At 42.4% G+C, this 25,762-nt stretch overlaps 1 protein-coding gene across 1 annotated transcript in view; it reads left to right on the top strand.

Annotated features, from left to right (window-relative positions):
* adamts12 (ADAM metallopeptidase with thrombospondin type 1 motif, 12) overlaps window positions 1-25,762 on the top strand; it is a 642,106-nt gene that overhangs the window by 593,983 nt on the left and 22,361 nt on the right. Inside the window, exons 19-20 of the mRNA XM_063042019.1 lie at window positions 23,541-23,610; window positions 24,613-24,749. Of these exons, the coding sequence (XP_062898089.1) occupies window positions 23,541-23,610; window positions 24,613-24,749 (207 nt within the window). The remainder of the gene's footprint in view (window positions 1-23,540; window positions 23,611-24,612; window positions 24,750-25,762) is intronic.

The raw sequence follows: 25,762 nt of genomic DNA, 5'->3' as shown, positions 1-25,762 counted from the left end.
TAGGCCGCCCAATAGTAACAGGGATATCGAGGAGCAGAGAGGGAAACAGATCCTGGAAAGATGTAATAGTAACAGAGTTGTCGTGGTGGGAGATTTTAATTTTCCTAATACCAATTGGCATCTCCCTAGAGCAAGGGGTTTAGATGGGGTGAAGTTTGTTCGGTGTGTTCAGGAAGGTTTCTTGACACAATATGTAGATAAGCCTACAAGAGGAGAGACTGTACTTGAATTGGTATTCGGAAATGAACCTGAACAGGTGTCAGATCTCTCAGTGGGAGAGCATTTTGGAGATAGTGATCATAATTCTATCTCCTTTACAATAGCTTTGGAGAGAGATGGGAACAGACAAGTTAGAAAAGCGTTTAGTTGGAGTAAGGGGAATTATGAGGCTATCAGGCAGGAACTTGGAAGCTTAAATTGGGAACAGATGTTCTCAGGGAAAGGTACAGAAGAAATGTGGCAAATGTTAAGGGGATATTTGTGTGGAGTTCTGCATAGGTACGTTCCAATGAAATAGGGAAGTTATGGTAGGGTACAGGAACCATGGTGTACAAAGGCTGTAGTAAATCCAGTCAAGAAGAAAAGAAAAGCTTACGAAAGGTTCAGAGAGCTAGGTAATGTTAGAGATCTAGAAGATTATAAGGCTAACAGGAAGGAGCTTAAGAAGGAAATTAGGAGAGCCAGAAAGGGCCATGAGAAGGCCTTGATGGGCAGGATTAAGGAAAACCCCAAGGCATTCTACAAGTATCTGAAGAGCAAGAGGATAAGACGTGAAAGAATAGGACTTATCAAGTGTGACAGTGGGAAAGTGTGTATGTGTGGTAAACCATATATATATAGGTTGTAACTGGGTTACCTGTCTGGACATGCCTGGACACGCCCCTCTGCTGACTGATCCTGTGGCTCCTCCCACAGACCCCTGAATAAAGACAATTGTGTTACTGCTCCTCCCACAGTCCAGGACAGACATACAGCATGGGCATGGATCCATTTCATTGTTAGTAAAAGCCTTTTAGTATTTACTGTACCTCCAGTCTTCTGGAGTAATTGATAGTGCATCAGTATGGAACCGGAGGAAATAGCAGAGGTATTTAATAAATACTTTACTTCAGTATTCACTATGGAAAAGGATCTTGGTGATTGTAGTGATGTCTTGCAGCAGACTGAAAAGCTTGAGCATGTAGACATTAAGGAAGAGGATGTGCTGGAGCTTTTGGAAAGCATCAAGTTGGATAAGTTGCCGGGACCGGATGAGACGTACCCCAGGCTACTGTCGGAGGCAAGGGAGGAGATTTCTGAGCCTCTGGCAATGATCTTTACATTATCAATGAGGACGGGAGAGGTTCCAGAGGATTGGAGGGTTGTGGTTGTTGTTCCCTTATTCAAGAAAGGGAGTAGAGATGGCCCAGGAAATTATAGACCAGTGAGTCTTATTTCAGTGGTTGGTAAGTTGATGGAGAAGATCCTGAGAGGCAGGATTTATGAACATTTGGAGAGGTATAATATGATTAGGAATAGTCAGCATGGCTTTGTCAAGGGCAGGTCATGCCTTACGAGCCTGATTGAATTTTTTGAGGATGTGACTAAACACATTCATGAAGCAGGAGCAGTAGATGTAGTCTATATGGATTTCAGCAAGGCATTTGATAAGGAACCCCATGCAAAGCTTATTGAGAAAGTAAGGAGGCATGGGATCCAAGGGGACATTACTTTGTGCATCCAGAACTAGCTTGCCCACAGAAGGCAAAGAGTGGTTGTAGACAGGAGGTCAGTGCATGGAGGTCAGTGACCAGTGGTCTGCCTCAGAGATCTGTTCTGGGACTCTTACTCTTCGTGATTTTTATAAATGACCTGGATGAGGAAGTAGAGAAATGGGTTAGTAAGTTTGCTGATGACACAAAGGTTGGGGGTGTTGTGGATCGTGTACAGCAGCCATTCTCAATAGGGGCCATATGGCCCCCTTGGGGGCCCTGGCACATTTGAAGGGGACCATCGACTGAAAACTGTGAGAAGGGGAGCCCCAAGGGTTTATGGGGGCCCTGGTAACTGAACCGATGAAATACCCAAGCAGCAACGTTCATTGGAGTCAATACTTTCCCTCCTATTTATAATGTCTTTCCAACACACCGTTTGAATTTGATGCACTGGGTAAATTCATTGCTTAAGCTTCTCCCACACAGCCTCACTTCAGAGCCAGTCGCCAATCAGACTGCACCAGGTCAACGTATTCAATCAAGGGTTCTCGCATCCATAATCGCCATACTTCATTCTCCGAAGATCAGTGTGTCTTGCTATGCCTTTTTTAGCCTAGTAACTTTAAAGTATATGTGTTTGGATATATTATACATTAAGGTAAGTTGTGAAAAGTGTTTATTACTGCATATGAAGTCACCGAAAAAAAAATCCCTGGCTCCGGGTGACAGCATTTTTTGTCAGTAATGTATCTGTATTTCGCGTGTAAGGGGGTTTCGACTTTTATGTTACTGCGGAGGCTAATTAAAATGGCGTCTTTGTTATGTTAATCTGGGGAATGCGGCTATGTTGTGTTAAACGCTGAGAAAGTTTGCGCTAGCAATTTGTTTTTCCTTTAGAGTGTGATAAGAGAGTGCTTTTAACCAATTGGGATAGTTGTTATGGTTTTGGTGTGTTTGAAGATACTGTATGCGCGGGGTTTTGGGGCAGAAGGCGGGAGAGCGAGACAGAGGATGGACCAGGTGCTGTGAGTCCGCTAACTGGGTCGGGCCCTGAGCGGGACGTTCGGCGAGGAGAGGAAACGGAGACGGACTCGTGTGGAGCGTCCCTGGTTGACCACCGTTGTTGATCCCAGGCGGCCGGTCGAGGTGGTCCGAGGGGGTCGCAGGGTGAAGAAGAAGGTCCTTGAGCTCCAATGGTTTTTGTGCACGAAGAGATTGAACTTTGTTAAGTGTGGCGCCTTTTATTTTCTTTTTATATTTTATTCTCTCTTAATTATATAGTTCCAGTAATATCTACAAACTGTAAATCATTTAATTGTATCTGGTGTATTGTCTGTTATTTGGGCGGGGTGGGGTACCTCACACAGCATCCACACAAACGAATTATCCAGTTTGCCGGGGCCGAGGCTGTTTCCCTAGACGACAGCGAGCCAAGCGACCCTGAGGGTGGCCAGCGGGGGCTAAACGCGCACTTATTATTCTCAGAAATAATTCTACCCATGAGTTCCTTGGTGAAAAAAAAGTGTCAGCTGTATTCAGTAAACTGATTGCTAAAACTGGAAATGCTCAGAACGTTGGTGAGTCACTTATCTGGTCCTCAGTGTCCATAATAATATCTGATGTCATGAATTTGAGTGCCAAAGAAACAATTCAGGCAATTCTTTTGAGTAATTCTACTGTTGCCAGAAGGATTGATGAGATGGCAAGAAATTCTCTTTAAAATTAGATGAAACTACTTTACAAGATAACGATGCTCTTCTCATGGCTTATGTGAGGTTCTGGAATGGAAACAAACTGATGTTTGCCAAGAGGATTAAAACGGATACTAAGGGACTGTCTATTTTTGAAGAAGTCAGAAGTTACTCAAGCGAGAACAATATTCCAATGGAGAATATAATTGCTTGTGCAACTGATGGTGCCACTTCTATGGTTGGTCGATACAGAGGATTCATCGCCCATCTAAAAGGAGTTATACCTTCTGTCTTTAGTATGCATTGCATCATTCACAGGGATCACCTAGTAGCTAAAAACTTAGGAGGACATCTCTATCTTTCGCTTTCAGTTGTCATAAAGGCTGTAAACTTCATCAAATCCCATGCCCTTCAGGATCGTCTTTTCCGGCAGCTGTGTGAAGAAAATGATGAAGACTTCTGGACGCTGTTGCTGCATACCAAGGTGAGGTGGCTTTCCAAGGGAAACTGTCTTCAACGTTCTGTTACACTCTGGGCACCACAGTTTCCTTCATGTCTGATAAAGAGCATGGAGAAAGACTCATTGATGCTGAGGCAGACATATTTTATCTGGCAGATATCTTTCAGAAACTTAATTTGTTAAACAAGACTTTACAGGGCAAAAACTGTAACCTCGTAGATTGTAAGGAAGCCATTGTTTCTTTCCTTAAGATACTCGAAGTCTATTGCCACAGTATGGGACGTCGGGAATTTTTACAATTTCCAAACCTGCAGATGATTGCAGAGGCACTGAAGGACGATGACCTTACCATTTTTGTGAAACATTTTAAGCAGGTACACAAGGATATGCAAGAAAGATTTAATGACCTGTTAAACCTCGGTATCCGGGATTGGAATTTGAATCCATTTGAAGTACAACCTACCCAAGTTGAGGCAGAAATTCAAGAGAGTTTGATTGATTAGAGGGCTTGTCTACTGAGTCCTTACGGGTGGAGCTGAGAAACAGGAAAGGTATGGCCACATTAGTGGGATTGTATTACAGACCACCCAATAGTCAACGAGACTTGGAAGAGCAAATCTGCAGAGAGATAGCAGGCAACTGCAGGAAACATAAAGTTGTGGTGGTAGGGGGTTTTCATTTTCCATACATTGATTGGGACTCCCATACTGTTAGGGGTCTAGATGGTTTAGAGTTTGTAAAATGTGTTCAGGAAAGTTTTCTAAATCAATATATAGAGGGACCAACTAGAGGGTATGCAATATTGGATCTCCTGTTAGGAAACGAATTAGGGCAAGTGACAGAAGTCTGTGTAGGGGAGCACTTTGGTTCCAGTGATCATAACACCATTAGTTTCAATTTGATCATGGACAAGGATAGATCTGGTCCTAGGGTTGAGGTTCTGAACTGGAAGAAGGCCAAATTTGAAGAAATGAGAAAGGATCTAAAAAGCGTGGATTGGGACAGGTTGTTCTCTGGCAAAGATGTGATTGGTAGGTGGGAAGCCTTCAAAGGGGAAATTTTGAGAGTGCAGAGTTTGTATGTTCCTATCAGGATTAAAGGCAAATTGAATAGAAATAAGGAACCTTGGTTCTCAAGGGATATTGCAACTCTGATAAAGAAGAAGAGGGAGTTGTATGAAATGTATAGGAAACAGGGGGTAAATCAGGTGCTTGAGGAGTATAAGAAGTGCAAGAAAATACTTAAGAAAGAAATCAGGAGGGCTAAAAGAAGACATGAGGTTGCCTTGGCAGTCAAAGTGAAGGATAATCCAAAGAGCTTTTACAAGTACATTAAGAGCAAAAGGATTGTAAGGGATAAAATTGGTCCTCTTGAAGATCACAGTGTTCGGCTATGTGCAGGACCAAAGGAATTGGGGGAGATCTTAAATAGGTGTTTTGCATCTGTATTTACTAAGGAAGCTGGCATGAAATCTATGGAATTGAGGGAATCAAGTATTGAGACCATGGAAACTGTACAGATTGAAAAGGAAGAGGTGTTTGCTGTCTTGAGGAAAGTTAAAGTGGATAAATCCCCGGGACCTGACAGAGTGTTCCCTCGGACCTTGAAGGAGACTAGTGTTGAAATTGCGGGGGCCCTGGCAGAAATATTTAAAATGTCGCTGTCTACGGGTGAGGTGCCGGAGGATTGGAGAGTGGCTCATGTTGTTCCGTTGTTTAAAAAAGGGTCGAAAAGTAATCCAGGAAATTATAGGCCGGTGAGTTTAATGTCAGTAGTAGGTAAGTTATTGGAGGGAGTACTAAGAGGCAGAATCTACAAGCATTTGGATAGACAGGAGCTTATTAGGGAGAGTCAACATGGCTTTGTGCGTGGTAGGTCATGTTTGACCAATGTGTTGGAGTTTTTCGAGGAGGTTACCAGGAAAGTGGATGAAGGGAAGGCAGTGGATATTGTCTACATGGACTTCAGTAAGGCCTTTGACAAGGACCCGCATGGGAGGTTAGTTAGGAAAATTCAGTCGCTAGGTATACATGGAGAGGTGGTAAATTGGATTAGACATTGGCTCGATGGAAGAAGCCAGAGAGTGGTGGTAGAGAATTGCTTCTCTGAGTGGAGGCCTGTGACTAGTGGTGTGCCGCAGGGATCAGTGCTGGGTCCATTGTTATTTGTCATCTATATCAATGATCTGGATGATAATGTGGTAAATTGGATCAGCAAGTTTGCTGATGATACAAAGATTGGAGGTGTAGTAGACAGTGAGGAAGGTTTTCAGAGCCTGCAGAGGGACTTGGACCATCTGGAAAAATGGGCTGAAAAATGGCAGGTGGAGTTTAATACTGACAAGTGTGAGGTATTGCATGTTGGAAGGACAAACCAACGTACAACATACAGGGTTAATGGTAAGGCACTGAGGAGTGCAGTAGAACAGAGGGATCTGGGAATACAGATACAAAATTCCCTAAAAGTGTCGTCACAGGTAGATAGGGTTGTAAAGAGAGCTTTTGGTACATTGGCCTTTATTAATCAAAGTATTGAGTATAAGAGCTGGAATGTTATGATGGGGTTGTATAAGGTATTGGTGAGGCCGAATCTGGAGTATTGTGTTCAGTTTTGGTCACCAAATTACAGGAAGGATATAAATAAGGTTGAAAGAGTGCAGAGAAGGTTTACAAGGATGTTGCCGGGACTTGAGAAACTCAGTTACAGAGAAAGGTTGAGTAAGTTAGGACTTTATTCCCGGGAGCGTAGAAGAATGAGGGGAGATTTGATAGAGGTATATAAAATTATGATGGGTATAGACAGAGTGAATACAAGCAGGCTTTTTCCACTGAGGCAAGGGGAGAAAAAAACCAGAGGACATGGGTTAAGGGTGAGGGGGGAAAAGTTTAAAGGGAACATTAGTGGGGGCTTCTTCACATAGAGAGTGGTGGGAGTATGGAATGAGCTGCCAGACGAGGTGGTAAATGCGGGTTCTTTTTTAACATTTAAGAATAAATTGGACAGATACATGGATGGGAGGTGTATGGAGGGATATGGTCCGTGTGCAGGTCAGTGGGACTAGGCAGAAAATGGTTTGGCACAGCCAAGAAGGGCCAAGAGGCCTGTTTCTGTGCTGTAGTTTCTATGGTTTCTATGGTATCTTCAGAGTGATATAACTGCACATCGTCGGTTCAGTCAGTTTCAAAAAGATTTTTGGATCAAGAGTGATCTGCTGAATAAACTTACAACACTGTTGGTGTTCCTTAGGCATCAATATTAGGACCGCTACTTTTCACATTGTTTGTCAATGATCTAGATGCTGGAATTTCAAGCAACACACATAAAAGTTGCTGGTGAAAGCAGCAGGCCAGGCAGCATCTCTAGGAAGAGGTACAGTCGACGTTTCGGGGTCTCGGCAAAGTTTGCGGATGACATGAAGATGGCTGGAGGGGTAGGTAGTGCTGAGGAAGCAATGTGATTGCAGCAGGACTTAGACAAATTGGAAGAATGGGTAAAATAGTGGCAGATGGAATACAGTGTAGGAAAATACAGGATAACGCATTTTGATGGAAGGAACAATAGACAGACTATTATCTAAAAGGGGAGAAAATTCAAACATTAGAGGTGCAGAAGGACTTAGGATTTCTCATGCAAGACTCCCAGAAGGTTAGTTTACAGGTTGACTCTGTGGTAAAGAAGTCAAATGCGATGTTGGCTTTTATTTCAAGGGGAATAGAATATAAAACCAAGGAGATATTGCCGAGTCTTTATAAGACACTAGTCAGGCCGCGCTTGGAGGATTGGTAACTGTTTTGAGCTCCAGATCTCAGGAAGGAAGTGTTGCCATTGGAGAAACTCCAGAGGAGATTCACGAGGATGATTCCGGGAATGAAGGGGTTAACATATGAGGCGTGTTTGGCAGCTTTGGGCTCATACTCACTGGAATTTATAAGAATGCAGGGGGAATCGCATAGAAACCTATTGCATGTTGAAAGAACTAGATTAGGGGGATGTGGAGAGGATGTTTCCTATGGTGGTGATGGACGGGGTGGGTGGGTCATCCAGAACTAAAGGGCACAGCCTCAAAATCGTGGGGCAACCTTTGAACTAAGGTAAGGAGGAAGTTTATTTATCCACAGTGTAGTGAATCTGTGGAATGCTCTGCCACAGACTGTGCTGGAGGTCTACTACTACTCCTACGTCGACTCAGGCCTAGGGGGCCGGTGTCGGGCTCCACTTCTCCCTCTCCCTCATCAGTGTGTTCAGTTCATCTACATTAGCCGTGCTGCTGTCTTCTAGGAGCATGTTGACCATAGTCTTGGGAGGGCGTCCAGGGTTCATCCTCCCATGCTTGGCTCCCATATGATGACTAGGCTGGCAGGTAGCTCAGGGTGGCATAGACAGTGCCCCGCTAGTTGCATCTTCTCGCCTCGATTTTAGTGGTGAGTATCGGTAGGTTATCGAGCTCGAGGTTCGTCATGTGCTGTTGCCAACTCACATCAAGAGCCATCCGGAGCATTCGTGTATAGTAACCATCCAGAGACTTTCGCATCATCTTGGTGAGTGTCCACGCCTCGCATCCGTACGTGAGAATGGACTCTATGACTGCTATGAAAATCTCTTTTTAAGCCCTCTGATCAGGTTCGACTTCCAGATTTCCTTCATGTCGTTCATAGCCCTCCACGCCAGCGCCTTCCATATCTTTATGTCCTTCTCCGAACTCATCATTCTTGACCCAAGGTACTTGTAGTCAAAGACTTTCTTAATGGTATCATTCTCTACAGTCTTGAGAGTACCTTCGTCGCAGTTAAACGCCATGTACTCTGTCTTTTTAGCGTTTAGCTGAAGTCCAACTTTATTGCATTCAATTTCCACTTTTGTCAGTAGCTGCTGTGTTTCCTCCATCTGGTCAGAGAGCAGGACTATGTCATCTGCAAAATCGTGATCTGTGAGTGTAACTGGTCTGACCCTTTTGGTTTGCCTTGGTTTTATGGTCAAACCAAGCTTGTCATGATCTTTGGTAGCTTGACGCAGAGCGTAATCAAGGACGATTATAAAGATGTAGGATGCCAGAGTGTCTCCTTGCAGCACACCAGCTAGGAGCTCGAACACTGCTGTTTCTCTGTCTGGTGATACAACTTTCGCTATGGTTTTGGTATAGCTGGACTCTATTGCTCTCAGTAGATGGTCTGGCACTCCATAAGCTTTCAGGATCTTCAGCATTTTACCTCGGTGAATGGAGTCAAAAGCTTTGCAAAAATCGATGTAAGTAAGCACGGCTGGTAGGTTATTCTTCTTGACTTCCTCGATGATCCTATGGAGGTCAAGTCCGTGGAAATACTTAAGCAGAAGTTGATAATTTCCTGATTGGTCAGGGCATCAAAGATATGGCGGGAAGGCAGATGTATGGGGTTGAGTGGGATCCAGGATCAGCCATGATGGAATAACAGAACAGATTCAATGCGCTGACTTGCCTAATTCTGCTCCTATGTCTTATGGTCTTGTGGACATGAAGGGGTACGTAGAAAAGGAAGGAGTTTGGGGAGGAAAAATGGACCAGCCATAATGAAATGGTGGAGCAGAATGGTGGGCCAAATGGCCTGACTCTGTTGCTTTTTTTCGGGTCTTATATATTCATTACTCGAGGCTCCCGAAGCATTTCAGTGGTCCTTTGACATATCCAGGGAAAATAACATCCTTTTGGTGTAATATACACCACTGACTCTGTTTTGATTAGGAAGCCACAGGTTGTGTAACCAAAAGATGTCAATCCCAACTTCCTCTCAAGTCTGAAGCAGGTTCAGTGTAATTCTGAGAGCAGACTTACAAATGCAAATATTGTGGAATTTTGGGAAATGGATTTGGATCTGATTTATTCCTGTCATGTATACTAAGATAACAGTGAAAGCTTTCCTTTCACACTGTTCATCCAAAGCAAAGCATTCCGCTGTGCATTGTTGTAGAACATGGTGAAACTACAACAATGCAGAATAGTCTAACAGCTACAGAGAAAATTTAGTGCAAGAATATAGGAAGGTTAGCCACGCAAGAGGTCAAGAGGGTTTTTATTGTACCAGGGAACCCTATAATATTCTTCGAACTGTGGGGTAGAAACTGTCCTTGAGCCTAACGGTATGTACTTTCAGGCTTTTGTATCTTCTGCCCAGTGGAAGAGGGGAGAAGTGAGGATATCCAAGATGGGTTGGTTCTGCAAATCTGAAATAAAACTAAGAAAACGGAAGATGGTAAATCAGGTAGACAGTGTGAAGGGAGAGAAAAGAAAAATCTTGATCTTATGGCTATTAATTTTAATTAGTATTGGATTAAGATTGGCTTTATTTTCTAATTAGTACTCTGAAACATACTGTAAATTTGCTGTTTGCAATAATGACTAACACATTGCGAAGATGTGCCGGGGGGCTTGGGGCACGCTTCCTGTGCCAATGTAGTATAGCCACAGTTTACAAACTCACACTAATCCATACGTCTTTAGAATCTGGAGGAATCCGGAAAACCGGGAGGAAACCCATGCGATCACAGAGAGAATGTACAGACCCCTCACAGACGGAGGTGGGAATTGAACCACAGTCTCTGGTGCTGTAAGGCATTACACCAGTCACTATGCTGCCACAGCACCCACAGTCCGGAGCAAATAGACAAGCAAATGTACCATGGTGTCGAGAAAAGCCAGAAAGGAATGAAATAAATCAGGAATGTGATGGCTCCAATCACAGCTTGCACGGGCAGATCTCCAAGCCTCTGAATCCTTAGTCAGGATATGCGGTGGTTTCGGTTTACGCTGCAGTGGAGGTTCGACATCAGTGGCTAATGCCACATAGCTTAGTTTTCTGGCTTTTCATAAGATGGCAGCACATTTGATCACAGCAGCTCCTACATGATCAACAAAAGGTGTTGCTGTCCTTTTTAAGCATATTTTTATGACCGCAAGATCCAGCTAGACATTAAGAACTTGAAGTGCTGGAGTTCTACCCCATCAGCAAGTTGCTAATTGGAGGAGAACCTAAAGGAGCTGGACGGTGCAGATCGTGTTGCTGCTTGCATCAGAGAGACTTCAGAGGAGTCAGTGCGAGAAGGAGGCATGCGGTCTAATAGCGAACAACAGTCTGAGTCGCTTTTCTTGTGATCTCAAGATCCTTTTGGATATTGTTAATGTGGAATGCTGCAAATCTGATTTGCTGACACTGGTGGACAGCAAGGGTGGATGGTGGGGGAGCTACATGGCCTTGGTTGTCGTGAGGACTAGGACTCAAGCCGTGGTGTTGCCTGCTTACAGCTGCCAAGAAAGAGTTGTCGGAGTCAGTGCTGCTGCCCCCCCCCCCCCGCCCCCGCCAGTGCTCGCTTGGCAGAAGACAAGCTGTATGTGGTCGACTGCAGGTTTCTGCAGTATTCATGGGCTCAGGATCTGGATATTATTTTGTGTGGCTCTATTTTACTGGTATCTTACATGTATTTGCTATCTTGTGTGTGTTATGTGTGCTTTGTGTTGTGTGTGACGGTTGGTACTGTGCTTTGAACCTTGACCTTACAGTAACACTGTCTCGTTTGGCTGTATTTATGGATATTCATGTATGGTTCAATAACAATAAAAATTTTGCTTCCTGAATATTTTTGGGTGTATCTTATGGATTTTAGGCTGTTGATCATGAAAATCACCATGAAATTTCCTTCTCTCACACCATTATTTTATAATCACTTATATTTATTATTTCAATTCATAATTCAAGTCAATTAATAATGTTGCCTGCAACGTAAGCTGAAAAGTTTTCTATCTTGTTTGTCCAGGTTTTAGAACAGCTATAAAAGCATCACACACAAACCATTTCATGCATTGCAGTTACATGTATATCAGTTTGCGATCATGTGAATGTGCAAGCTCTACACGCATTGCATATTGTGTGTACTCATTGTAATAAAGTAATTGTATTTTCCGGAGTATTTATGATAGGAAAATGTCTCACCAATGTTTCAACGGTTGGGATACTGTCAGAGTCAGAATCAGAATCAGGTTTATTATCACCAGCATGTGTCGCGAAATTTGTTAACTTAGCAGCAGCAGTTCAATGCAATACATGATAATATAGAAATTAAATAAATAAATAGATCAATTACAGTAAGTATAAATGTATGTATATTAAAAGGAAAGATACATCGCATCTGGAGTTTCTCCGGTTAGCAGACAATTTCCCTCCATGCCTCTCTGACGCAGTGGGGAATCGCGTACGAGGCAAGTTACCACAGTGGTTTGCCATTGCCTTCTGCCGGGTGAGTTTCCAAAGAGATTACCAGTTCGTAACCCAGCACGGATGGAAAGCGTGCAGGGGAGCCGGCTGGATTCGAACTTGTGACCTTTCGTCCCGAAGTCCGGCACTGATGCCGCTACGCCACCAGCCGGGTCATGTATATTGAATAGATTAAAAATAGTGCAAACACAGAAGTAATATACAGTATATTAAAAAAAAAGTGAGTTGGTGTTCACGGGTTCCATGTCCATTTAGGAATCATACGTATGTACAGTATAAGTCAAGTCAAGCTTATCATCATTTAACTATATATATGTTTATTAATGTATATAATCATATAATTGACTGTATATAGAAAGGAGACAATATTTCTCTGAACCAGAGTGTAAAGCAGAATATTACACATAAGACACATAACATACAATAACATGATGGTAAGCGTAAAATCTGCAGATGCATCGTGCATAAATAATGAACTAAAGTGTATAAATTAAATACTGTAAGGTACAGAATGGATTAATCAATGATGCCAAATATGATGCAGCAGGGAGTTCAGAAGCCCAAAAGCCTGGGGAAGAAACTATTTCCCATCTTGACCGTTTTTGTTTTTCTGCATCAGTCTCCTGCATGATGGTAGAAAGTTAAAGAGAATGCAGCTCTCCTAATAAATGTCCTCAGCGGATGGAAGGGAGAAAGAACATTATAAAAGTGGTTTAAACTGTTTTCAGTGCAGTGCCATGACTGAAGTAATAGATATAAGGGGTAGGGAGCTACTGGAATAGCTGATTCAGTTAACTGCTGGGGGAAGAAACTTTTAAGGTGGTGTGAAGTTTTGTTTTAGTGCTTTCTGGAGGGGAGCTTTTGGAAAAGGCAATTTACAAGGTGGGAAGTGTCTGCAATGATTTTTTCCTGCCCACTTCTTTGACCTGAACCCATACAAGTCCTGCAGTGATGGTAGACTGCAGCCAATAACCTTCTCTGCTGACCTGACAGTATTTGTATATGCTGAGAGAACGCTGCACCAAACTAGACAGTAATGGTTAATGTGAGAATGCTCTCTATAATGGCAGAGTAGAATTGCACCAAATGTTCTGGGTGACTAAAACTGTACACAATACTCCAAGTGCCGTCTCATCAATAACTTCTACAACTGCAACATAATGGCCCTGCTCCTAAACTTGATGCCCTGACTCATGAAGGCCAGCATGCTAAACACCTTCTTCACCACTCTGTCTAATTTTGCAGCCACTTGCAGTGAACTATGCACTTGTACTCGCAGATCCCTCTGTTCCATAATACTTATCAGTGCTCTCCCATTCACTGTACATGTCATCATCATCATGATGTGTGGTATCGTATGACGTGGGCATCATGGTCTTTCCATGACCAAGATTGTTCTTGGCAAATTTTTCTACAGAAGTGGTTTGTCATTCCTTTCTTCTGGGCAGCGTCTTTACAAAACGGCTAACACCAGCCATTATCCATACTCTTCAGAGATTGTCTGCCTGGCGTCAGTGGTCGCAAAACTAGGACTTGTGATCTGCACCAGCTGCTCATCCGACCATCCGCCACCTGCTCCCATGGCTTCACATGACCCTGATTGGGGAGCTAAGCAGGTGTTATACCTTGCCTAAGGGTGACCTGCAGGCTAAAGGAGGGATGGAGTGCCTTACACCTCCTTTGGTAGAGGTGTATCTCCACCTCGCCACTCTGGTTTGAATGCTCAACATGCTTCACTACACTTACCCAGTTGAAATCCATTTGCCATTCCTCGGCCTTTCTCCATAACTGATGGAGATCCCTTTGTAATTCATTGTAACCTGCTTCATAAGACCATAGGTATACTGTAGGAGCAGAATTAAGCCAAGGCTGATCCAATTTTCCAGCTAGCCTCAATCTCCTGCCTTCTCCCCATATCTCTTCATGCCCTGGTCAATCAAGAATTTATCAATCTCTGCCTTAAATATCCATAAAAATTTGGCCTCCACAGCTGCTCATGGCAACAAATTCCACAGATTCATCACTCTCTGGCTAAAGAAGTACCTCTTCATATCCATTCTAAAAGAATGCCCTGTATCCTCTGGTCTTACACTCTCCCACCATAGGAAATATTCTCTCCACATACACTCTATCAAGGCCTTCCACCATTCAATAGGGTCACCCCTCATTCTTCTGAATTCCAATGAATACAGGTCTAGAGCCATCAAACTCTGTTCAGATGCCATTCAATCCTGGAATAATTTTCGTGTTCCTCCTTTAAACCGTCTCCAGTTTCAGCTCTATCTGGTCATCAAGATCCCCTAATTTAGTATCAATCAGTGCAAGATTGCATGACCATGTGCCTTTATATTGCTATCTTAATACAGTCATAGTCATAGAGCACTATAGCACTGAAACAGGCCATTCAGCCCATCTATTCCATATCGACCTGTTACTCTGCCTAGTCCAATAGCTCCATATTATCTTGTATCAAAAATGCACAAGGGAAAGATTATATGATGGGAACTGAGTGGAGAACTTGTTTAATCATAAGAGCTTGAAGGGAATGCAAGGAGCTAGAAATAAAAAGGATTATTTATTTCACATGTACAAACCTTATTGTATATTTGGCAGATTATATCTTGTTTTAATCAGTTCAACAAATAAAGTTAATCCACAAAATTAAGGGTGTGGGTAAATTACACTTACCATTAAAAGCTTCATATAATCACCTGTCAAAGGATAAAAAGTAAATAACCCTAATTTAATATTGTAAATCTTAACTGCTTTAAATAATTGCATTTATTTGGCAATTGCCATACATTGGTAAGGAACAAAAATCAACTACAACTTGATTGGGCTGATATGCAGTATTCAGCCAAGGCTGTGGTGAGATTACACTGTACATCATTCATTCAAATTATAGGAGACTAACTACTTCAGGATTCAGAATTTTGAACTTCCGAATCCTTTTTGTGAGCTAATTATGAAGCAGGTCTAACAGTAATTATATATAACTTGTTTTTCTCATCAATAAGAAAGGCTTATGTCATTCTTCCAAATAGAATGCATTTACAGTCAAATTGCTTCACATCAAATTACAAGTCTGCTTAACCACCGGTCTTAAAGCCTATTCAGCAGGAAAAAGAACATAAGTGGCCCTTCGGAATAGCATCTAATTTTAGTTTTAATTCCGCAAGAATCTGTGGCCTCCTACTCAAAACATCATCAGTGGTGTATGATGTATCAAAGGGATGTTATTATTTTCCTTAGATTTGTCAGAGCCACCAAAATGCTTCAGGAGTCCCAAAAAAAACCATATACATTCCAAATGTTTGTATTGAAATATGGATTGTTAGCAGAGGCTTCAAAATGTAATGAATAAATGTATTTGAATACAACTTTTTTAGATCAGTATATTCTCCAGTGATTATTTACAAAAATATTAATTGAACAATAAAAGAATGCCCATTGATTTTATTTACAACATCTAAAATCTGCCTGTGGAGAGCCACACTAATGGAGGTAGTGATGCACACCCAGTGGCCACTTTATTAGGTACACCTTGTGACGAGAATACACATAAAATTAAGATGTTTGCTGGCCTGGGTTAGCATCAGTGACATCAGCAAGTGGTCTGCCACCTGCCCTCAGGGGAAGGAGAGATAAGGAACAATGGAGCAGCGTCTGGAGATGTGTAATGAAGGGACGTGGGAGAGAGAGAGCTGTCTGGAGCGGCTCCCCCTTTGAACCCTGAACTGTTTGAAGTGATGGACAGGCGATACCCCAGCAGGGGGATAAAAAGGGACAGGTTCGCTAAGGCAAGACACACACACGCCACCCGAGGTAACGAGATCCCAGAAGCGGTGCGCCTCTCACGAGTGGGTGAGAAGTATCGGACAACGGCCAGGGTGGAAAGGTACGATCAGCGGGAACCCGGTGTGTGTCCGCCCTTGCCTGGGTGCCAGGTTCACTGCAGAGGATCGACCGCATCTGGAGGAGGGGTCACAGTCGGTGACCTCAGGTGACATCACCAAGGACCCGCCCAAAAGTTGCTTGTGAGCCATCTTGCCGGTCTGTGAGTGAAGCCGTTCTGAATGATCAGTTGTTCCTGTTCTATCTCTCTCTTCCCCCACGTTGTCCATCGCCATGGCAACAATTACTGCGAACTGAACTACTAAACTGGACTAAACTTTGAGTCACTTTGAAATTTGGTCATTTAGCCCTAGACAACGATAGAGCTTGATTGATGCTGTTATCTTAATTCTGTGCACATGTGTGTTTATCATCGCTGAACTGTTGCATTTATTATCCTTTCGATTACTGTGTTGCTTGTTTCTTTAATAAAACTTTCTTAGTTCTAGTACTCCAGACTCCAACTGAGTGATCCATTTCTGTTGGTTTGGCAACCCAGTTACGGGGTACGTAACAACCTGTACACCTGCTCATTAATGCAAATATCTGATCAGCCAATCATATGGCAACAGCTCAAGGCATAAAAGCATGCAGACATAGTTAAGAGGTTCAATGGTTGTTCAGATTAAACATCAGAATAGGGGAAGACACAACAGCTACTGTAGATGCTGGATGTCTAGAGCAATGCACACAAAGTGCTGGAGGAGCTCAGCAGGTCAGGCAGCATCTATGGATGGGAGGTAATCAGTCAACATCTCGGCCCAAGAGGGTCCCAACCCAAAACGTTGACTGTTTATTCCAATTCATATGTGCTTCCTGACCTGCTGAGCTCTTATCACAATGGGGGAAGAAATGTGATATAAGTGACTTTGACTTTGGAATGATTGTTGATGCCAGATGGGGAGGTTTGTGTATCTCAGAAACTGCAGATCTCCTGGGATTTTCACACACAGCAGTCTCTAGATTTTACAGAGAATGGTGCAAAAAACAAAAAGCATGCAGTGAGTGGCAAGTCTGTGGACGAGAGATCAGAGGAAAATGGCCAGGCTAGTTCAAGCTGACAGGGAGGTGACAGTAGCTCAGATAACCACGTATCACAACATTGGTGTGCAGAAGAGCATCTCTGTAAGCACAATGTGTTGATCCTTGAAGTGGATGGGCTACAGAGGACCACAAACGTGCACTCAGCGGCCACTTTTTTAGGGACAGGAGGCACCTCATAAACAACAGGAGATCTGCAGATGCTGGAAATTCAAGCAACACACATCAAAGTTGCTGGTGAACGCAGCAGGCCAGGCAGCATCTCTAGGAAGAGGTACAGTCGACGTTTCAGGCCAAGACCCGAAAGGACTCGAAGGGTCTCGGCCTGAAACGTCGACTGTACCTCTTCCTAGAGATGCTGCCTGGCCTGCTGCGTTCACCAGCAACTTTGATGAGGCACCTCATAAAATGGCCACTGGGTGTATAATTGCTACTGCCTCTCAAAGCAGCTGTGTCAGCTTTAACCAGTGTAGTAGACCAGAAGACTATAAGACATAGGCCATTTGGTCCATCGAGCTTGCTCTGCCATTCAATCATGGCTGATTTACTTATTTTTACACTAGCATTCATATGATGCCAGTGTGTTTTATGCCTGTGGCATCTGAGATTTCACCGTCAATCTAGGCATACGCATAAAAGTTTAGGATTGAGCATTATTACAGTCCCAAGAAATAAGAAATATCCATTATAACTCAATTTCCGTATTTCCTTTTAATATTTTCTGAAAATGCTTTTTTAGATTCTGGCTTTAAAGGTCTGATCTTCCAGCATCAAATTGCATGAGACTTTCTAACAATTTATTATCCAGTCATATCCTGTTAGAATTAGCTTTAACTTCAAACCATCCTAACAATGAAATTGATTCTTCGTTATTTACCGTTTTTTCATTTTTAACCCAATTTTGGATAATTGATTCATAGCTAAACAAAGGGAAATCTTTAACTTTAATAGGTAAGGTTTGTTCCTGGATACGGCTTCTATAAATACCACTGTAGGAATGATGTTCACTTCGTATAATGTCATACTCCACTGAATGAAGCATCATTGAATGTGACAAAAGTGATGTCACACTGGAATGATACACTGATTTGATTCATTATCTCTCAACCTTCAATAATGGAATAGCATTGGCAAATTTCAGAACATTTTCTGTATAATTAGGACATCATTACACACCTGTAGCTCATTCTCTTAATTCTTTTCATACTCCAGAATGGAAACCACTGGGTCTTGGATATTCTTCATGATGTATTATTTTCAACAGGTTAATAATTGATTTAACCTTCCATAACATGAAAATGGGTATAAAGTACAAATATAATCAAATTTGCTTTGTACTTGCATGGTGGTCATGAATGAATATATCCAGAATGGGCCCAATTTCCCACTTCTTACTCCTTCTGAAGTTCTAAATAAATTTATTCTCAAAGTACATATATGTCACCATGTACAACTCTGAGATTCATTTTCTTACAGGCTTACTCAATAAATCTATAGAATAATAACCATAACAGAATCAATGAAAGAACGCACCATTTTTGGTGTTCAACCAGTGGGCTAATATAACCAGACAATGAAATGTGCAAATACAAAAAAGAAAGAGATAATAATAATAAATAAATAAGCAATAAATATCAGGAAAATGAGATAAGAGTGCCTGAAAGTAAGTCCACAGGTTGTGAGAATATTTCAATAATAGGGCAAGTGAAGTTACCCCTTTGGTTCAAGACCCTGATGGTAACTGTTCCTGAACCTGGTGGTGTGGTGGGATCTCTTAGTATCTTTAGAAAATATTGTGTTGGTTTCATTGCCTCTCACATTGTTTTCTCTTTATGTTCCCCATCTGGGTCTTTGCTAGCACTTTTCACTTCTACAGGTCTCCCCATTGGCAGAATTGTGCCTTGCATTCATGTAAACCCATAAGAACATAAAACAACACAGCAGAATTAGACCATTTGGCCCGAGTCTGCTCAGCCATTTGATCATGGATAATTTATTTTCCCTTTTAACCCAATCCTCTTGCCTACTCCTAGTAACCTTTAACACACTTCCTTATCAGCCTCCATTTTAAATATACTCAATGACTTCTGCAGCTGTCTGCACTGATGAATTGCACAGGTTCACCATACCCTGGCCTCAATGATTTGGCCTCAATGACTTGACCTCATTGATTTGATCTCTGTAACTCAACCTCAATGACTTGGCCTCAATGACTTGACCTCAACTTTAAATATAGCCAACAACTTGACCTCTACAGCTATCTGCAGCGATGAATTGAACAGGTTCACCATCCTCTGGCTCCAGCAAGTACAGGCTCAGAGCCATCAACACTTCTCATATGTTCACCTTTTCATTTCCAGGCCATTCTGGTGAATGTCCTCTGGATCCACTCCATTGCCAGCACATCTTTTCTTAGATGAAGGGCCTAAAATTGCTCACAATACTCCAAGTGTTATCTGACCAACGTCTTATAAACCTCGCACTACATCCTTGATCTGATATTCTAATCCTCTCGGAATGAGTGCTAGCATTGCTCGGTGCAGCTTGATGACCTTTGGCTTGTCAGGGAAAGTGAAGGGGTGATAGACTGGAGCTACAGGAGGATACCAGAGACAGATAAATGGTGGCTGTCAAGAGAGGGAAGGGAGAATGTCAGATAGTGGAGAGCAATGCTGTGACCGTCCCCCTCAACAATAAGTACTCCATTTTGAGTACTGTTGGGGAGGACAACATACCTGGGGGAATCTCTGGCACTGAGTCTGGCCCTGTGGCTCAAAAAGGTAGGGAACTGAAGAGGATGGCAGCAGTAATAGGGGACTCTATAGTCAGGGGGCAGATAGACGATTCTGTGGACGCAAAAAAGAAACTTGGACAGTAGTTTGCCTCCCAGGTGCCAGGCCTGCGATTTGTCTGAATGTGTCCACCATATTCTGAAAATGGAGGGTGAGCAGCCAGAGTCGTGCTACATATTGGTACCATGACATAGGTAGAAAAAGGGAGGAGGTCCTGAAAACAGAATTCAGGGAGTTAGGAAGGAAGCTGAGAAGCAGGACCAGAAGGGTAGTAATCTCCGGATTGCTGCCTGTGCCACACAACAGTGAGGGTGGGAATAGAATGAGGTAGACGATAAATGTGTGGCTGAAGAATTGGAGCAGGGGGCAGGGATTCAGATTTCTTGGATAATTGGGACCTCTTCTGGGGCAGGTGTGACCTGTACAAAAGGGACGGTTGCACTTGAATCTGAGCGGGGGCAACCTATATTCTTGTGGGCAGGTTTTAATAGAGCCCTTGGGAGTGGTCTAATTTAATATGGCAAGGGGATGGGAACCAGTATGATAGAGCTGAGTATGAGCCAGCAGGTTTACAAATAGACGATGGGTGTTACATGAATGTAAGGAAGGACAAGCTAATGTTTGGAACAAATGCAGATAGAGCAGAGTTAAATTGTACCACAGAGGCAAAATTCAAAAGGGCAAAGAATGCAGGACTGAAAGTGCTGTATTTAAATGCATGTAGCATTTGGTATAAGGTGGACAAACTCATAGCGCAATTAGAAATTGGTCAGTATGACGTTGTGGGCATCACTGAGTCATGGCTGAAAGAAGGTCATAGTTGGGAGCTCAACATCAAAGGATATACTTTGTATCGAAAGGACAGGTAGGAAGCATAGGCAGTGGCGTGGCTCTGTTGGTAAGGGATGCAATTACATCAGAAAGAGATGACATAGGGTTAGGGAATGTTGAGTCTCTGTGGGTGGAGTTAAGAAAGTACAAAGGTAAGACACATTATGGAAATCATATAAAAGCCTCCAAATAGTAGCCAAGCTGTACGGTTATGCCACAATTGTCATGAGGAACTTCAATATGCAAGGGGATTGGGAAAATCAGGATGGTGTCATATCACAAGAGAGAGAATTTGTTGAATGTCTACGAGATGGCTTTATAGAGCAGCTTTTTATGATGTATGTCAATGATTTGGACTTATGGTATTAATGGATTTGTGGCTAAATTTGCTGATGATACAAAGATAGCTGGAGGAGTGGGTAGTGTTGAGGGAACAGAGAGCCTGCAGAGAGACTTAGATAGTTTAGGGGTTAGGGGAATGGACAAAGAAGTGGCAAATGAAATACGATGTTGGAAAGTGTATGGTCATGCACTTCGGTGGAAGAAATAAATGGGCAGACTATTATTTAGATGGGGAGAGAATTCAAAATGCAGAGATGCAAAGGGATTTGGGAGTCCTTGTGCAAGATACCCACCAGGTTGAGTCAATTGTGAAGAAAGGGAATGCAATGTTGGCATTCATTTCTAGAAATATAGAATATAGGAGCAGGGATGTGATGTTGAGGCTCTATAAGGCACTCATGAGACCACACTTGGAGTATTGTGTGCAGTTTTGCGCTCCTTATTTTAGAAAGGATATGCTGACATTGGAGAGAGTTGAGAAGCATGTTTTTGGGATGTGGTAAGAGGAAACTCATGTGGTCAGATAGAGGGCATCAAATCCCCCCAAATAGCATCTAAGGTCTGAACCTGGATCTCCCGTGCTGCTAGGCAGCAGTTCTGTGAGCTGCATCCTTCCTCCTCCCAGTTAAATACAAGCTAAATGTGTTCTAATAACTCTATTCTTTGGTAATGATTGTTTTAATGACTTTTATCTTTTCATCATTTCAATCCCATTCAACTGATTTGAAAGCTGCTTGACAAAATTCATGCTTATCATCATTCAAAGTTATTTCAAATAAATTGTAAGTATATATTATTAATTAAATGATATAAAAGAACATAGTGTATCTCTAACATTAGACTATAAAACCATAAGATACAGGAGTAGTATTAGGCCATTGGGCCCATTGAGTCTACTCCGCCATTCCATCGTGGCTGATTTATTATCCCTCTCAACCCCATTCTCCTGCCTTCTCCCTGTAACCTTTGACAGCCTTGCTAATTAAGAATCTATCAATCTCTGCTTTAAGTATACCCAACGACTTAGCCTCCATAGCCCTCTGTGGCAATAAGTTCCTCAGATTCACTGCACTCTGGCTAAAGAAATTCTTCCTCATCTCTGTTCCAAATGGACATCCTTCTATTCTGTGGCTGCGCCCTCTGGTCCTAGATTCCCCCACTATAGGAAACATCCTCTCCATGTCCATTCTGTCCAGGCCTTTCGTGAACACTTCTGGCTCCTCTCCAATGCCAGTACATCCTTTCTTAGATAAGGGGCCTAAAACTGCTCACAATACTCTGTGTGAGGTTGACTCATGGCTTATAAAAGCTCAACGAAGTGAACGTTCTGGCTGCATGTTGTCTGTGGATTTCATTGGCTTGGAGATACTGAATACTGATTTAGAAATGTTAATTCATGATATTAATGTGAGTCAGCTGTACTGATCATTGCTCCTTCATTTGTTCGCCACAGTCATTTATCCATTTTTTGCTCGAATGCACCAGAAATAAATAGGGATTTCTTTCTTGTTAAGTGAGACAGTGAGGTGTATTCTAAGCACTGCTGTAAATCATACTGAGCAAAACTATAGATGTGCCAACAGTTCATGCAGAATTAAATGCTTGTTTAATATTCTGTTATTAGACCATAAGGAGGGAGGGGAGGGAACGTCGACTCAGACCATGAGAGGCCTGTGTCAGGCATTTTCATGCCTTACAAGTCGCAGATTGGAAATCTGTGTGGGGCGCCACTCCTCGCACAATGTGTGATTAAGCACCTTGCTCAAGGGCACAAACATGCTGCCACAGCTGAGGCTCGAACTAGCGACCTTGAGATAACCAGACGAACGCCTTAACCACTTGGCCACGTGCCCAACACAAAGGCAAAGGAACAAAATTCAGCCACTTGGCCCAATGAATCAGCCATTCCATCATGGCTGAATTATTATTATCCCTGTCAAACCCATTATTTTTTCATTTTATTTTATTGAGATAAAATCAAATACTTCAAGTCATGCTGCCCAACAATCCCCCAATGTAATCCTAGCCTAATTTTCCTGCTTTCTCCCCATAACTTTTGATGTCCTTACAAATCAAGGAAGTATTTGGGAATAATTTCAGAAATTCTTAGAAATGTTAATAGACGGCTGCCTCTAAGGCGTTTGTACGTTCTCCCCGTGATTGCATGGGTTTCCTCCCACAGACCAAAGATGACCCATTTGATAAGTTATTTGGTCATTTTAATTTGTCCCGTGATTAGTCTTGGATTAAATCCCAGGAATTGCTGGGTGAAGCGGCTCAAAGTCGAGGTTGAGAGGTTCTTGATGATCTCAAAATATAAATACATAGATATATACATATATACCTAGAGAGATAGATAATAAAGAGAGGCCTACACAAAGCTAAGTGGTACACAAGTGATTGAAATCAGACATAGAGGAGTATTATTTCGTTAATAATTTTAATCTATATGACAATAATGTTCAAAAAGGGCTAATTTTTGGCTGTGTTTTTATTTCAGTCTGTTTTCCATATATTTAGAAGGCCTCTTCTGATTTTTGCTATTTATTTTTCAGTGTTCAGCTACATGTGGAGGTGGATTCCGCACACGGACGGTAATATGCACCTTGATTAATAAGGAGCTCTGTAATATATCCAAAAGGCCAAATACTAAAGGCTTATGTGGTTTAAGGAGCTGTCCTGTCAATAAGAAAAATCTCCTTCCTCCATGGAAGCCCAAAGGCGGCAAGATTTTTAACAAAGGCTTCCCTAATAAACTGTGGCCTAAATATGGTCTAAATCACTCAGATGGTAAAGTTCAACCTAACTACGAACAGATGCTTATCACAACCGAACAACCACTTCTCTTCAACATCACTATGCAGCCACCCATTGACACGGATCCTGCGACTTCTACATCTACCGCAACAAGAAATCAGATGAATTTGGAAAACAAGCTCGAGCCCAATGGGGAAAGCAACACAGTGTTGTACAATGAACACTATGACAATGACTTTAATCCCAGCCATCAGAATCTAACCAGGAAGGGTAATACTAACATTGGAAAGAGATTTCCTGAACCCGGAAAGATCACACATACAACTCAAACTGTGAATGCTACACAAAACACCGCAGATGAAAACGTTGGTATCTCTACAGATGATCAATTCACCACTGAAGAGATTGCTTACCTGCCCTCATTTACAGAAGGTCCTGAGCTTTCTCTTGTAACAGATGGATCTGATGATACAATTGCAAAAGCACCAACAGCCTCTATGTATGGTGATAAATCTACATTGCTCAGTGCTACACAGGAAACACTTATGACTACAGTAACACCCAGTAGGACACACGCCGTCAAGCCAAATGCAACAGTAGCTTCTCCAGGTTTTAATCATAGAAAAATAAATCTTTCAAAATTTAAAGTAGATCCAGAAGTCAAAGCAACTATTGACCGACTTAAACTGAAACTACTGAAGATGCTGAATGCCAATCACTTTTCCAGTGCTACTGATAACCCAGCTCTTCCTGGTGACAATGGGCCGCAGGTCACCTTTGAGCTTACAACTTCTAATGTAGCTGGTACCACACCTTCATCTTGGGTAAATCTCTCAAAACCATTTGGAAATACATTTCTGTTCTCCACAGCGGAGTCAACCACTAGAGCACCCTTGAAGAATATTGTGCCTGCAACAATATCGACTAATGTTACAATAGATAACGATGATTTTGAGAACCTAACTAGGACAGGCATTGTTTTCTGGAAAGTTGGGAACTGGAGTGAGGTAGGTCTTCATATAAATAAATCTATTATAGTTTATGGATACATCAAGTTTTAATACTTTTGAAAGTCTTATATATCTTCTGATTTATTTGGTTTTGGGATGAGCTCATGACTGGAGAGTCCAGCATTTACCATCTATCATTTATTACCCTTTGAATTCGCTGATGATGTCAGAAGACAGTCAAGGGTCCAGAATAAGAACAAGAACAAGACAGGCTGTGGCAAAGGCACCAGATTTTCTTCCCTGAACTATCTGAATGAACTTTTAAGACCATAAGGCATAGGGGCAGATTTAGGCCATCCACCCATCAAATCTGCTTCACCATTCCCTCACAGCTGATTTATTATCCCTCTCAGCTCCGTTCTCCTGCCTTTTTCCCGTAGCCATTGACACCCTGACGAACTAAGAACCTATCAACCTCCACTTTCAGTATACCCAGTGACTTGGCCTCCACAGCTGCCTGTGGCTATGAATTCCACCGATTCACCACCCTCTGGCTAAAGAAGTTCCTCCCCATCTGTTCTAAAGGGTTGTCCTTGTATTCCAAGGTTCTGCCCTCTGGTACTGGACTCTTCTACTACTGGAAACATCCTCTCCATGTCCACCCTATCTGGGCCTTTCCAGTTTACTTTCGCTCTCTCAACTCGTTCACACCAGCTAAACAAAGAGAGAAGGAAAATTCTGAAAACTTTGTCACAACCATAAGCAGATCTCATTTGTCTCCTGGGCTGCGTGAAGGGGAACAGGATTCTTTCTGTAATAATTTGGATCAATGGGGATGCAAGCTACTCTTACCTCTGTAATACTGCTGGCTTCCTGCTTCCTGAAACTCTCATCCTTGCCGCTGCCACCTCCAGATTTCCTATCCAGTTTCCTCCCACATTCCCAAGATATACGAATTAGGATTAGTGATTTGTGGGCACGCGGTGTTGGCACTGGAGGTGTAGCAACACTTGCACACTGCTCAGCACAATCCAGGCTAGTTTGATTTGATGCAAATGATGTGTTTAATG

Source organism: Mobula hypostoma, chromosome 3, assembly GCF_963921235.1.
Source record: "Mobula hypostoma chromosome 3, sMobHyp1.1, whole genome shotgun sequence".
NCBI lineage: Eukaryota > Metazoa > Chordata > Chondrichthyes > Myliobatiformes > Myliobatidae > Mobula > Mobula hypostoma.
Note: the sequence above shows the minus strand (reverse complement) of the source record. Positions and strands in the feature narration are given on the sequence as shown.